The sequence below is a fragment of the Cariama cristata genome, unplaced genomic scaffold (assembly GCF_000690535.1).
Source record: "Cariama cristata isolate BGI_N322 unplaced genomic scaffold, ASM69053v1 scaffold11786, whole genome shotgun sequence".
Taxonomy (NCBI): Eukaryota; Metazoa; Chordata; class Aves; order Cariamiformes; family Cariamidae; genus Cariama; species Cariama cristata.
The window spans coordinates 34,915-50,000 of record NW_009620434.1 but is presented as its reverse complement, the minus strand read 5'-3'; the positions used below and the strand labels follow the sequence as shown (position 1 = coordinate 50,000).

General features: G+C 37.1%; 1 protein-coding gene across 1 annotated transcript in view; it reads left to right on the top strand.

Annotated features, from left to right (window-relative positions):
• Positions 1–8,925, top strand: part of SLC24A4 (solute carrier family 24 (sodium/potassium/calcium exchanger), member 4) — a gene marked incomplete at its 5' end in the record, with an annotated part of 28,746 nt that extends 19,821 nt beyond the window's left edge. The window contains 5 exons of the mRNA XM_009701618.1: positions 2,348–2,514; positions 3,649–3,763; positions 5,897–6,009; positions 6,658–6,723; positions 8,550–8,925. Of these exons, the coding sequence (XP_009699920.1) occupies positions 2,348–2,514; positions 3,649–3,763; positions 5,897–6,009; positions 6,658–6,723; positions 8,550–8,702 (614 nt within the window). The remainder of the gene's footprint in view (positions 1–2,347; positions 2,515–3,648; positions 3,764–5,896; positions 6,010–6,657; positions 6,724–8,549) is intronic.
• Positions 8,926–15,086: the final 6,161 nt, after the last annotated feature.

The following is a 15,086-nucleotide window of genomic DNA, read 5'->3' as shown; positions in this document are numbered from 1 at the left end:
TGTTCTGACTCATGATGTTGTGTGGATAAAGCATCACCACTAGTAGAGCCAGGAATTTTAATCTGACACTCATCCATTCAAACTGAGCAAAGATAAGGGAAAAGCAAGTCCTCCTCCACTAATATTTTGGTTTTCCTGGAACTAGGCAAGCATAGCAATGCCAGTGGTAAGGCACTGTGAATTCTCACAGTTAAGATTTTGTTTAAGTAATATGAGGTGCTAGAGAAGATCCCTGACAAGATACATACTCCCTAGCAGATGCTGAGCGCATCTATTTTTTATCTATTTGTTCTCCAGGCAATTTTATTTCTTTTATTCATGTTCTTGAAAAGAAAAATGAGACTGAATCTCCTGTGTGTAGCGATACCGAAGTCAGTCAGATGACACCCACATCAGATCAGAATTGTATCCATAATCTTTCCTTGTCAAACAGTCACCCACTCACCCTGCATTTGGAATTACTCACTGAGGAAATCACTGGCCTAGGCCATACTGATTTATTTGACTATGAACCAAGCTTAGCAACTTGGATAGAAAAGAGTACAAATTAACTAGCCAGGAGTCTTTTAATGATCCTAACTGTAACAAATTAAACAGGAGGAGGTATAAATTACCATAGGATATTTACAGCCTTGTTAACAGAATTTAAGTGAGAAGTGATCTAAGAAGTGTAATTTTCTGGACAGAACAGATAAAAGATAACTGTTTTAAAAATCTGTATAGCAGTATATGTAACCAGAGGAAAAAAGGACTTTCCTGTAAAATCTATAATAGATCCCAAGTGACATTTAAAATTCTAGAATTAGAATTGACCCGAGGAGACTTCAGTAGGTTTAGAAGTTAGGTGTTAGAAGTTCCACAGCCACAAGCTAAATGGGAATAAAGAGCCAAGCTTAGTCTTGAGATTTCCTGGTGGTTGATGGCGTCTCAGAATTCACAAGGAAATCTCAAGTTAAGGAGCCGATTCATAACTGAAGCAAGACAATTTAGTACTAGAATACATACAGAAGTAAATTAATAAAGACTTGCATTTGAACTCACCAAGTTAAATTAGACTAGTAAGTAGCCTCATAAATTACAGAAGTATTATTAATTTTTAAATATTTAATATTTAATTTCATTGCATCTGGTGCATATTCATCCAGAGGACAGATTTCAGTCTCATTAAATTCACAACAAAGAGTCCCATTAAACAAATCCTAAATCCTGATGTCTTTGCTGAAAGAAAATTCCTGGTGAAATTGATAGGAGTTTTCAGTGATTATTACCTGCCCTTTATAATTTAGCTAAATAACTTCATTGGAAGATGTATCTGATAATTTTCTTCAATGCAATCAACCGTTTTTTATTCAAAATGGCGTATTTTATTAGATCTCATGCATATAATTGTCAGTTAATGATGGAAATCTTACTAGCACAATTCTAAAACAACATAAAGAAACGCCAAACAAAAAATGCCATATTGTTGGCTATGATACTCTGGTTTAGCTGATAAACAAATCCTACTTGCAGAATACCTCGTGAAACATATAAGTGCCCCATTTATTTGTGGCCCAATTATAAAATAGTTCTGTTTTGTATATTGGGATTTATGTGCACATCTACAGTACTTTACTTTTTAAAAAATGGGAAGGTGTGTACTTGTCTTCAGTAATGACAGTTCTCTGGTATTTCTCACCATTATTTTGAAGAGCTATACGAGAGAGGTCAATATCTTGTTTCCTTTTATAGAGGATGAGAGACTATCTCAAGGTGGTGCTGTATGCAGTTAGAGAGAGTTAACAAGTCTAGATCTACTAAGTACTAGTTTAAAGTTCTGCCCAAGTGACCACAGGGAGGCACGTGAAACAAGTTTGTCATTTTCATAGGTTGGGTCTGTGCCTCTGTCTTCTGTGAAAGTATTTTCTGTTGCTGCACAGATGGTGCCATTTATTTTCACTAAAAGGATTTTCATCTTCCTTTTTAAAAGGTATGGGTGGTGGTGTTTTTTTGTTGTTTGGTTTTGGGTTTTTTTATTTTGGATTAGTAGTAGTACAGATATTTGAAAGAGCAACAAACCTGACTGTTGATTTTGGTTTTAAAATCAGCCATGCTTTTAAATCATTGTAATTCTTTCACAGATTTACATAGACCTTGGCAGTCTTAACTATAAGATTCTGGATGTGCTTGCAGAACTTGGCTGAGATTGACGAGACCAAGTATAGATGAAAAGTACACTGGAAAGTGAGCTGACATGCACAGTTGTAAAGATCCTTCTGGGATCATCTGCTGTGTTCAAAGAGGTGTAGCTGGGCCTGGGATAGCGATAGGAAATCTAAACTGGTTCTTTCCTTTCTTTGTCCTGCAGATGGAAAAATGAACAAAATTAAATGGATCTTGACATGGCCATTGATATTCGTACTCTTTTGCACCATTCCAAACTGCAGCAAACCACGCTGGGAGAAGTGTTTTATGGTAACGTTCATCTTATCCACTCTCTGGATTGCCTTGTTCTCTTACTTCATGGTGTGGATGGTAAGTGCATGTAGCAGGACTTCCCATACTGAGTGAAATGTGCATCTCAATAGATAATAGATCTTCTGTATATTTGTTAAAGAAAGGCATGTAATTGTAGTGCAGTCTCTTCAGTGCATGCTCTAATTATTATAATTCTAGCTTTCTGCTGCTCTTTTCTGCACAAATAATTGAGCCTTTATTGTATAGGGCCCAATACAGTACAGGAAGGTGCCAGCTTGATTTTCAAGAGAATGTGGACATCCACATCCTACTAGTAAAAGGGAGCTTAAATGAAAATGTTTAACTCTCAGCAGCTGAGACACCTTTAGAAATTTGACTACAAGGTCTGATAGTGAAACATGCATAAAAGGCAAATGGATGGCAAAATTTGAAGACTCAGAAGTGGTGTAAAACAACTCAAGTATACTGGAATAATGCAAGAAAATTCTTAGTGAAGTGTATTATGATTGCTGGTATGTTTTCATTTGCCATAGATCCTTTTCAGCTGCCCATTCAGCCTTTTTTTCTTGACACTTTTTCAGCCTTCTTTGGATGTTCTAGCTAAATACAGTTCCCTGTCCTTTCCAAGAGCTCTGCTACAAGCTTCAGCCGTTTCCTCAGCTCTTTTAAAGCTGCATCTGGACTCTCAAGGGACAATATAACCAGACTTGCTCACTTTGGGATTGTATCAGAAGTTATGCAAGAAGCTGGTTCCTTCTTCCTGTGTTGGAATAAAATAAGTTCTTTATATCTCTGCGCCTATATCACAACATAAATTGGTTGCAGTCCTTTTGAGAAAAGAATCAGTGAGAATCTTACCATTCCCAGGAATAAAAAAAAAAAACCACAGGTTGGATTATGTCTGTCCTCCTCCTTAAAAGAGCAGTATACCCTGTTAGAAGTACAGAAAATAGAGTTTTTTGTTTGCTCATAAAATGTTGAATAATAGGACCCAAAGTACTTTTCTTTTCACAGAGTTGGTTTTAGGCTGGTTATTCCACAATTATTTAATTTGCAAAAATGGATAACTATACTCAGTCTAATCCTGTTAGGATCCACACCAGAAACCAAAGTTAAGAGCATGCCACAACTGTATTGGAATGAGGAGACTTTCCAAATATGTTAGGTTAATCTATTTTTCTCACTGTTCAGGTGACTGTGATTGGATACACCCTTGGGATACCAGATGTGATCATGGGCATTACTTTCCTAGCTGCAGGAACAAGTGTCCCAGACTGCATGGCCAGCTTAATAGTAGCAAGACAAGGTACTGTGTCTGCTAAAGCGTATCTGAAATCTTACATACATGCTCTGTGATTTGCTTCCTCCATACACACAAATTCTCAATTCTTCTTTTTTTCTTTTATTTTTACTATTTCAGGGTCTCGTTAAAAGCCAAAACACTTTGCTAATTATTGTGAACCAAAAAAATAATCCCTGTCCTGTTATCTTTTGCTTATTGGGACTGGGCACACCCTAGCATTCTAGAAGGTCATTCAACACTCAGATATCCCATGCATGGTATGTATCAGTCAGGGTAAAAAGATAGAAGTAGTAGACAAAACAGGACTATCAGCTATTGAAAACTACATTGAAGAATATATGCTGACCAGCACTTGTCCATGTAAAACTTGTACTGATTTCTAGAAGACCTCTCGAACCCAGGGAAGTGAAGTGGTTTAAGGGGATGTGGCAGAAGTGATGTTGCTCCAGGCATACTTCTGATCCAATTCTTTCCCATTAGGACATACAAATAGCCTCACCGGAAAAGGTTTTAGATAAATGTCAGTTATGTCCTCCTCAGCTTTCCAATTGAAATTGTCAAAGGCTTTCTCATATATCTCTAAGTTTTGATTAAGGTTCTTTATGTTTCCTTTTCTACTTGAGAAATACCTGTAAGTCACATCCCTTCCTGTTGTTGAAAAACATTAAACCTGACAGTGTAATCTCTGGTACTACAGTATAATAAGAGAAGGTCCTAATTGTATTCTTTTCCACTATTCCAATTCCCATAGTCTTTTTTTTTTCCAGATAATGGGATCTCCAGCACATGTCATTGTGCAAACAACATGGGTTCTGAAGTGGTAAATTAAGTACTCAGAAGCCCCACCTTTGTAGTTTGAGATAGGAGTAATGCTGTTGAATGTTGCTTGATTGAAAAGAATTATATATTTAAAATATTTCATTTTCCAGGTTGTATTATATGTTGTGCGCAGGAAAATCTCACAAGAAGCAGTACAAAAAATATTCAGGATTCTTGTGGAACCACCTCCCTACAAAATTAGTTTTCCATATGTAGTATTAAACTGAATAGATTTTTGCAAGAACAGAAGGAGAACATGTTACATTTTTAAATGAACCGACTGCTTCTTTAGATTAGTTCTTCTTTAGTATTAGGCTAGACTACTGTAGGGATTGTTGCCTCTGAAAGTGAAGGTAAGCACTAGCTTGGCAAAAAGCAACTCCATTCTCTCAAAGACAATACAGGGACTTTGCGCTACTTGGATACAAGAGAGATGTTTACTGACAGATTGCAGGCAGATATCTAAAAAGTAGAGATGGGCACTACCATAATATGGATCCAAAGCATAACCTTTCTCTCAGCAGCTTCCTGCGAGAAGATGCTGTACTTATGGTGTGGTAGTGTCTGTGTCCACTCTGTGTACTCTTAAAGTATTTGACAGACATGTCCCATTTATGTCAGAGTTCCTCTTCCTTTCCATTATTTGCTTTGTGGAAGTGACTCAATAGTTAGACTAGTACCTAAGGGAAATTAGCAGGGACAGAGAAGAATTATGCCTTTCTCATATCCATTGACACTGGTGCAGAATGAGGTGCCAGCCAGTGATGAGCAGTAGGAGTAGATTTCGAGTAATGCCTAGGGACTTAACCATCATTCACTCTTTTTTTTTTCCTTTCTTGTAGCATTTTATTGTTCCTAAAGTGAAATCATTGCTGATTAAGCCCCACAGAAGTGCTTAATATCTTTGACTACCGTCTCGTTCGGTTATTTTCAGGATCACTTTTCATCATTCACATGAGATAAAGGCCACATGTCCACATAGTAAATCCAATACCAGGTTCCCTGTGGCTGCAGACTATCTAGAATAAGAGTTGTCTTTCTAATTAGCATTGAACTCAGATGCTGAATGGATACCACACACTCAGTAAAGGCTCTCCAAGACACAAGGAAGATGTAGTTGGAGTGAGCAATTTTTGCACAGTTTTTTCAGAAGTCATGGAAAGATTATGGAAATTCTCTCCCTACCTCAGATACTCTGACCAGTCCAAAGGGGGCTTGGATCAATGCAGATCATTCCCCTTTAGTTTCCTCTAGTACACAGAATAAAGGTCCTATACTTTGTTTTTACCCAAGAGTTGTTGTTTTGTTTCTCTGCAGGCCTCGGTGACATGGCAGTATCCAACACAATAGGGAGCAATGTCTTTGACATTCTGGTGGGCCTTGGTGTTCCATGGGGTTTGCAGACCATGGCAATTGATTATGGATCAACTGTATGTATACTTGGCAAATCTTTAATTTGTTCTTTTTGTCTATTTAAAAAAAAAAATCCTAAAAAGAAAACATTATAATAAAATTTAAAAAAAACAAAACAAACAACAACCTGCTGAGCATGGTATTGGTTGCTAAATAATGTGTTATTTCTTTGCCAAGGAAGCAGGACTTAAGGAAGCAATTCTCCTTCCACAAGCTGCAATTAATTCTCAATTTGTCAACCAGAGTACATTATACTAAATAGCAGAAAAATAGCGCCATGGATATCTGTTCATGGCTCTGTCACTTTCTCACTACACAGCTTCAAGCACACCTGTCTATCTCCCTGTACCTTAGTATTTTTGTCTGTAAGATGAGAATAACAGCATATCTCACTCTCCTGAGGATCTTTTAACATAAAATCCATCGTAAATGCTGATTATCTTTTTTTTTTTTTATGGGGGTGGGATTACTTATACATTTGTTTTGATTCCTTAATCTTCCCGCTCTTTGTTATGATAAATCTGTCATGGATTTGAATAGTTTAAAATGTGTAAGCCAGCCACTGTTCAAAACAGAAGGTGGACCGTAAATCAGTAAATTGATTTCTGATCTCTAAAGCACAGTTATATGCTGAACATTTTAAAGGTCTCTTCTAATTCCCACAGGTTAAGATAAACAGCAAAGGACTGGTCTATTCGGTTGCACTTTTGCTAGGATCAGTGGCACTTACTGTAAGTATTTGAGTGTCTCCAAGTATTCCAACTGCAAAATACTTACTAGGTATTTACATGTTATGGAAGGATAAAATGGAAATACTTATTATCCCTGAAGCACTGATTCTTGTAAAGTATCATTCTGCTAGCAATACCATGAGTTGAAGAGCTACCATTGTCCTCAGTGAAGACTGAAATCTGACATTTAGTGCAAGAGATGCTGGATAAGTGTAGGTCCCATTAATTTCAGTGGCAGTGTTGAAATTGTGGGATCCAATAATACTTCTGTACTCCTTTGTCCAGCTGCATATCCCAGGCCTGTCTATACTTTATGTTGGGACAAGACCCAGGTATGCTTCATCACCCCTTGCCCTTGTCTCTGATTTCCAAAACCAGCCTGGACTTATCAAATGCTGTAGCCAAAACACTTAATGAAGACTAGTCTGTGAGGAATGTGAACCTCAGGACTTTGAATAGGCATGCTAAATGTCACTCGGCATAAGACACTTACCCTTGTAACACATGACTTGTTAAGATGAAACAATAATTCTGTTTCAAAAGTCAATTTTGCTGGTACTTAAGGTCTGATCCTGCTGACTCCCAAGGAACCTTCTGTGGGAAGAATCAAATCCCAAAGGTATAAAAATGTCCACTTACACTAACGTCTTTCACTGATTGCCTGTGGAGGCTCTGTAGAGGAGGCAGTCATCACTGGAGATTTCACACTGTTGCATGACTAGGTCTTACAAAACTGCACATCACCTGTGCATGACTTAAGCAATAGAATGACCAGAGCTGTTCACTCTGCCACTAACTTCCTAATGCATCTGATACGTAAGCTGTGGGAGCCTGTTCTTCTCTCCCCTCTCTCCTCTCTCTTTTCTCTTCTCCCCAGTTCTGCCATACTGCACAGTGCCTATGAAACAACAAAGTTCTGTAAACATTTGTATCTGATGTTGCTGCATGCACATTGGTAATCAGCACTTTGGGAAAAAAAAGGGAGGATTATGCAGATGTGTTACTATGTTAGCCTTTCATGCCTTTCTGAAAAGAGTCTTTTCATAGCAGAGGCCATATCACTTGAGTTTGAAGCATCTCTTATTGTCTCATTTGTTCTGCTGGATAACCTGATTTGCACAGACCCTCCCAGCAAAACTCAATGGGGATTTTTTAGCAAAACAATAATTCAGAGGCACTCAACATCATTGAAAATAGATGTCTTCATGAGGACTTCATTGCTTTGCTGCCTGTAACTTGTAACTCCCCTTAGTTCTGGACCTGAACAAAACATCAAGGAAAGCACCTCTTCTGAAGCTGTTGAAAGAATGAACATTAAGTGCTGGTGTACTACTGGGACATAAAGGATCTGTAGGGGAACACTGGAGGGAGAGGCATTCATGTAGTTTGGTGCATTCCTTTAGTTCATACTGAATCAATGAATGAGTGCTGCCTGAATAGAATGTGCCCCATGTGACTGAAAATGCACCACAAACTGAAACTGAGCACCTAGGGGTCTGTTTCTCAGTTATGTAACGTGTGAAGGGGCCTTAAAGTGGGTTCATTTCATATTTTGTAAAAGGATCTTAGGACAACTGAGAGTCAGGCCAGAGTTTGAGTTCTTAGTTTGGGCTTTTACATTCCTTTTCTTGATCAGAAAAACGTATGTTGCCTTTTTGATCTATAAAATACTGAGAATGTATTTTAATCTTCCTTCAGGATCTCTAATTTGAAAGACTCTCATTTTTAGGAGCTCTCATTCAAAAGAATCTCATTTTTAGCTTATAATGGTTGTTTCCAAGAGTCTCCTTTGGGGCTTAATTAACTGACACTTTCTTTGCTTGCAGGTGTTTGGAATCCATGTAAATAAGTGGAAACTTGACAGGAAATTAGGCATCTACGTGTTGTTTCTTTATGCTGTTTTCCTGTGTTTCTCTATATTGATAGAATTTAATGTCTTCACCTTTGTCAACTTCCCTATGTGCCGAGAAGAACTTTAAAGCACAACAAGGAGAGAAACTGAAATTCTTCTGATTACGTGTGCTGTAAATGACAGGAGGCATTTCACATTTCTACCTTCTTTCCATCAGTAATTTGAGTGTCGTTCCTGCTTCATCAGCTAACAAGCACTTTTACCTGTGTGGAAGGAAAGCATACCTTTCTTTTAACATGCTAGCTCGAGGCAACCAAAGCATTTTCCTCCTCTTTGGATATTGCTGCTCAGTCATCAAGCTGTGTGGATCTTATGCAGAACTCTAAAATGACCCATTTCTGGGACATTCTGTTGTGGTTTTCATTCTCCTTTTGCAGACAATCAACCACTACCACCAAGGTTAGCAAGAGGACGGGAGAAAAATCTTTATAGTTCTTTTGGTTATGACATTTTCTTTCTTTGGAAGGATAAGAGACAAGTTCAGAACTTCTCTTGCTCAGTCAAAACATCTCATCTACAGGACCAGAAAGTCCAAGGCACATATCATGGCATGCACTGTTGAGGACATCATTTCCCCCTTCAAGTGCTCTGCTTATAGAGGAACTGCACTGACAGTTTTTGATGGCAGTGTTGAATATTTATCACTCTTTTCAATGAACATGAACAATGTGGCAGAGAAAGAAGAGGAAATGTTTCTATGTTGTATCACTTGTGATGATGCACACTAAAAATCAGAATATCTGCATACTGAAGAAGAGAATTACATGCAGAAATTCATACTTGAAAAATATGTTTAACCATTAATGAGGAATGCTGTATACATAAATATAAACTAACATTTGTGGAATATTACACCACAAGAAGAACTTTGCATTGGCCCTTGTAAGCCCATTGTGTAAATTTAGAAGAAATTAAACAAATAAAATATAACAGTAACTATCAGTTATTGTTATCAGCTGAGATCAGTTATTGTTATCAGCTGAGAGTGGTATCTGAACATAATTCAGACTTTCTGACAACAAAACCCACCCTGATTATGATTTGATTTATTTGGTGGGAGGAAGAAGCTTAATTCATCAGTCAAGAAGCTGGTGTATTCTTCTCCATTTTTTGTTTATTCCCGGAAGCTTAATGAAGATAAGTGTCGGACACTGAGCAGTGCAGATAAGAAACACCTAGACAAAAGGAAGTCTGTCAAGAGAATATGGTCACTGATTTGATTGCATGCAAGTTTTGAAGCATGATATACTTCTTTTTAACCCCCAGTAGAAGCCAAGTTTTTATATCCTTTCCACCAGCATAAGTCTGATATAAGGAATTACTCTGGGTGACAGCAAGATCTGGCCCAGAGTATTAAAAACAATGGGTAACATTCCATATTCTAGGAGTCTTATGATTGCAAATCATTGAGACAGTGCATTTTGAATTGCTACTAAACTTTTAAAATATTTTAAAGCTGTATGTGAACGATCACATAAAGTTTCTAAAGAAGCACAGTTAACTTTATACATAGATTTTTAAAATTTTTTAATGTTTATAAGCCAAAAAAAATCTGTTGACTAACAATTGATGCATTTTTAAATATATTAATATTTTGCACTTAAGACTATATATAAAAAATCCCATTATTGTGTCCATGAGAACATACTATAAAACCTTAGCAAATAAGCACTTACTCAGAAAGTTCCTTATTTTGACATATATGACAAACAATTATGTTTACCCAGCTCACATGCAGAATACTGTTTACACCAGACAATGTATTTACAATTAAGGCTATTTAAAATTTTTTTTGGTACAAATTAAAGACTATATTCTGCTGTTGAATTTTTTTAGGAATGGGGTCCTTTCAATGTAATCCTAAGGAAAAAAGAGCAACATATTTGTCATTTGCTTTACACTTTGTTACAAATGTCAGTATTAGTATCCATTTAGGATTTTTCACCTTAATTAAGTAGTTATGTAGTTAAACTAGCCAGTCCTAAAGATGGCAACAAGTACAGCATTATTAAAATGCTTTATTGAATAGGCAAGCATGACACTAAATGCATTTGATCTCAAGTATGCTGGTGACCCCATTTCCAGGCATTCAAGACATTTTTGCTGCAGTGTAAAGCTAAAGAGATGGAATTCATGTTCATCTTTATGAGTCTTCTGTTGCAGAAAGGCTGTGAAGATGCAGCATACTGCTGCACCACTATAGGAGCATCCCTCTCTAGTCTTACTCTCCTCCTTGCTATCTTTCAGGACTAGTTTGCTGCTGAAAATCTTGTGATGGCTTAGATACATGACTAAAAGGAGCAGAGAGAGGCTGAGTAAATTTTTTTTTCCTCTGTTCTGCTGTTGGGTGAGCTTGGAGAACTAGCTGTCTCCAAGCAAGCATTTGCTGTTCTGTGCACACTTCAGGCAGCTCAGATGTCTTTACACTACAGAAGAGTAGTTCCAAAATCTAGCTTTGAATGTCTAGTGATCAGCTGAGTTGACAGTGATAAGGGCATCAATGCTTACAGTGCCAGACCTAGAAAATTGTACTGTACCTTCATATTTCTGAGCTAGGCACGTTTAGAAGACTAGCGGCACCAATTTGCTCTGTAGCAGCTGATCTCCATCCCAAACTTGCATGAAATTGTGTTTGCTAATGCCATGAATCCTTCAGACATCATGTAGAATTATTCTGCCTAAACTGAGTATCACCTGCTCCAAAAAACCAGTGTTCTGTTGTGGCAAGAGACAGTCTCAGAACGTAATACTGACCTTAAATCCCATGGCCAGTCCTGTCATCTATAGCCCTCCCTAAAACATAGACCCACTTCACAACAATATATATTGAATTGTAATGCTGCATTTCATGAGGTGGTCTCATATGCATCTTCTGCTATGAGGCAGGTATCATGCCATACCTATCATTATAAATAAAATTAGTAGGATTCTGCTCTGATACGACCACATGACCAGGGATGTATTCTTTGCCAAAGAATTATTAGATGCTGTATCAGGGCCTTGATGACGCATGAACATATTACGTAGTTTAAAGGGTCCCTATGTAGTCATTATCCATGTGCTAAAATAAATAAAGATGGCAGTTATAGACCAAGCCATGCAGGTAAGCTGAATGGCCTGAAAAAGATCTGATTGACAAATTTTTGTATGTCAGATAAACCCACATTAGAATGTATCAGTAATTCAGGAGGCTATTGCCAAGTAATAGTGGACTAGTGCCTTTCACATGTATTAAAAAAAATTTTGCTCATGTGGTCAGGAAACCACTACAAATTTTGCCATTTTCCAACCAAAAAAAGGAGTGATTTGTGCTTGGCTCTCTGCAATTAGTACAGTTCTATATTGCAGCTGTTCAGATTGTGTCTGTAAAATTTTGTAGCCGTTTTGTTGTACTAACCATTGGAAAAGTTAGCTGGCTGAGTTTGGAATGTATGTCATAATGTTGTGTAAGTTTATGTTCAGCTCAAGAGTGAAAAGACAGCTGGTGGATGTGAGAGGGAAAACTGTTACTGTGATCTGAAAATTGCCAGCATACTAACTCTGAAAAGTAATACAACTCAGAAAAAGATATCCCATATCCAGCAAAGCTTAACTTCAGTAGGATTGATTCCTTGCTTAAATCTAAACATATACCGAAGTGCCTTGCTGGATGTTGTCCTAAGATGACAGCAAAGCATGGTTTCTGGGTTTTCTATCGTATTCAGATCTTTTCATATTTTATTTGTTTTGTAGTCTAAAGGTTTTATTTCTTTCTCAAATTAAAAGGTTTGGCCAGAATCTGTGGACTTCTGCTCTGCTGATACCACTTTGGATTTCCACTCTTGTAAATAAGAGAACTGGTTCCTTGTCTCAGACTTCAAAACTATGCATCTGCCCTGGTGTACAAGCAGGATCAAAACTGAATTACAGCTGGCTGAGGAGAGCTTTTAGATGCTCTTTTCCATTGCAATTCCACTGGAGTAGCACAGTCCCACATAGACCCACAGGGTGCAATCCTGTCTGTAGCGAGCAAGAGGGAGTGTCCATTGAGTTCAGCAGTGTTTGATTCCATTTATTTACCATAACAATTGTACTGCATTATAAAGTATTGCCTGAGTAGAGATTTCAGGCTCAGGCTCTACATGTCTAAATCTAAAAAACTACAGTTATGGTTATCTTAATGACTATTTGGTGATCTAAGGGCTGCTCTCTGGGCTGAAGTCTAGCCTAGAAGTACACCTTAAGTTTTCCCAACAGGTACAGCAAGTCAACCATCTTTCTCCTGGCTCAGTCATTGGCGTGCCAATTTTATTTTATTTTTATATGCTTGCTGCAGCTGTAACAAACATATAATTAGTTTCTGGGTTTAGATTATATTTGTAAACATTCTGTCAGTATGTAAACAAATGGAAAAGGTCTTTACTGGTCTAATACTTAGCAATTATATTCTATTCTGTCTTTGATTTCCTTTGTGACTGTGCTTTAATTACACACACTTGTTTATATTATGTGTTTACTCTAGTTGCACAAATCCCTCATGGGTTTTGTTGTCTTCCTTTCTTGGATTTCTTGCAATTTTAATGCCATTTATCTGCATCCTACAGTTAGATATTTTTGGTAGAGTGCTTTAAGCTGTGTAAATACTGCCTGATTATTCATGCCAAGGAAAGATCAGATCTAATGTAATATGAAACAGACACTAAAATAACACTGATAGCCAGGTGAAACCAAAGAATCTTCCTAATTGAAATGCATCACCTTTGAGCATAATGTTCTGTCATTGCAAGCTTCAGATCTTTCAGTTATTTGTGTTTAAGCACTCAGAAGAAAATCTCTGCAGCTCATGCATTTACTACACAATTTCCTTTCTATTTCTTTGAGTCTGAACTCCAGATTTTTCATTTTGTTGGGTGGTAAGATTTATATGATGGTTACACAAGTAAATGACAGCATTTAGTTCCAGCAATTCTGTACCAAACCCTTTATTATTCCCTTGAACTATTTTGACAACTCTGTGTGCAAGTGATCAATGTTCTGCTGAAGATAAGAATGTCATTCAACTGACATGTGCATTCCAGTTTCTGACCTACTGTGTACATGTTTGAAAACCTCCTTTTCAATAACTTGAGCATATGCTTTCCTCACATTTCTCCCTGTGTGGGGTCCTGATATTTTCTCCCCAGAGAAAGATGTGAAATCCTATACATCCCTGTCCTGAAATGTGAGATACATGTAGCTCCTTCTCCACAGGCTGACATGTGTAGTGATTGTGGCAATTTGTACATCACATTGTTCTCCTTGCTATCATACTTGACATACAGTGCACTGTCTAAAAGAAATGAATGATTATGGGAAACTAATGCCATTTGGATATTTTCTTACAAGAATTTCCAGTTTGAATTTAATTCCATTTATTTTTCTTTTTTACTTGCACGAAGAATGTAAGTAATCATTACCATCTTATCACTGAGATGATCTTGGTAAACTTGAAAGACAAATATAAAGGTTGATTTATAGCAATAGGGAATTGTGACAAAATCTAAAGGTACCAGAATATATCAAAACCAGACGGGTATAATCTCTAGAAAGACTAATAGCAACTGAGATGCTTCTTTTCAGAGGGTTTTTACAGCAAGATTATGGCCTTCATTCATATACCAGTTTATATGCAAAGAACACTTGTAAATCTGCTTCCCCAGCAGCATCTATGTTTTAAATGGCTGAAACTCTGCAGCAAAGTTATGGCCAAATTCTTGCCTTTACATTCTTGGGAGTGGTGCCAGTGCTTATTAACATCCTGGTAGCTGGCACCAATTTGTATCAATGGAACTGAGAGTAGAAATTGGCTCCCACTATCTCCTCCATTGCAAGAAAGCATTTGAAATTGTTCATGATCACTGAAATAATTTCTGAATCTTTTAAAATTCCCTGTGTTTCATAGTTGCAGGCATTTGCAGTGCACCCTTAGGAGGTGCAATACCTCTTTAAATATTATTAAAACTTTATAGAACTGCTTTCTTTGAAAACAGAAAGGGATGGGTTTGTAAACTGTAAATAACAGAAATATATTTATCATGTTATTTATTTTTTCAATGACTGTGACCTTATGCACTGTGAATGCTCTGTGATATGGGGTCCTTTGTACAGATAAATATGTCATGGAATCCAAATGGATTTAATGTGATAATTTGTTAGAAAATGTTGGCATGATATTTGATTATTTTTGTTGTGAAAATTTAAAAAAATAGTTAATTCAGCATTTATAAAAGATTATGGCAGTCAGTATTGTAATTCACTATGTAAAAAATCTGTACACTATCAATAAATTATATAAACAGCTAGAGCATTTGCTGTTTTTTTTTCTCAGATGATGAGAACATATGAAACATTCTCATATTTATTGTTGAAAATCTAAAATTTCAGGACCCAACTAGGATATGTGCCTGCACGTTCTTGGTGAAATCTGGACCCT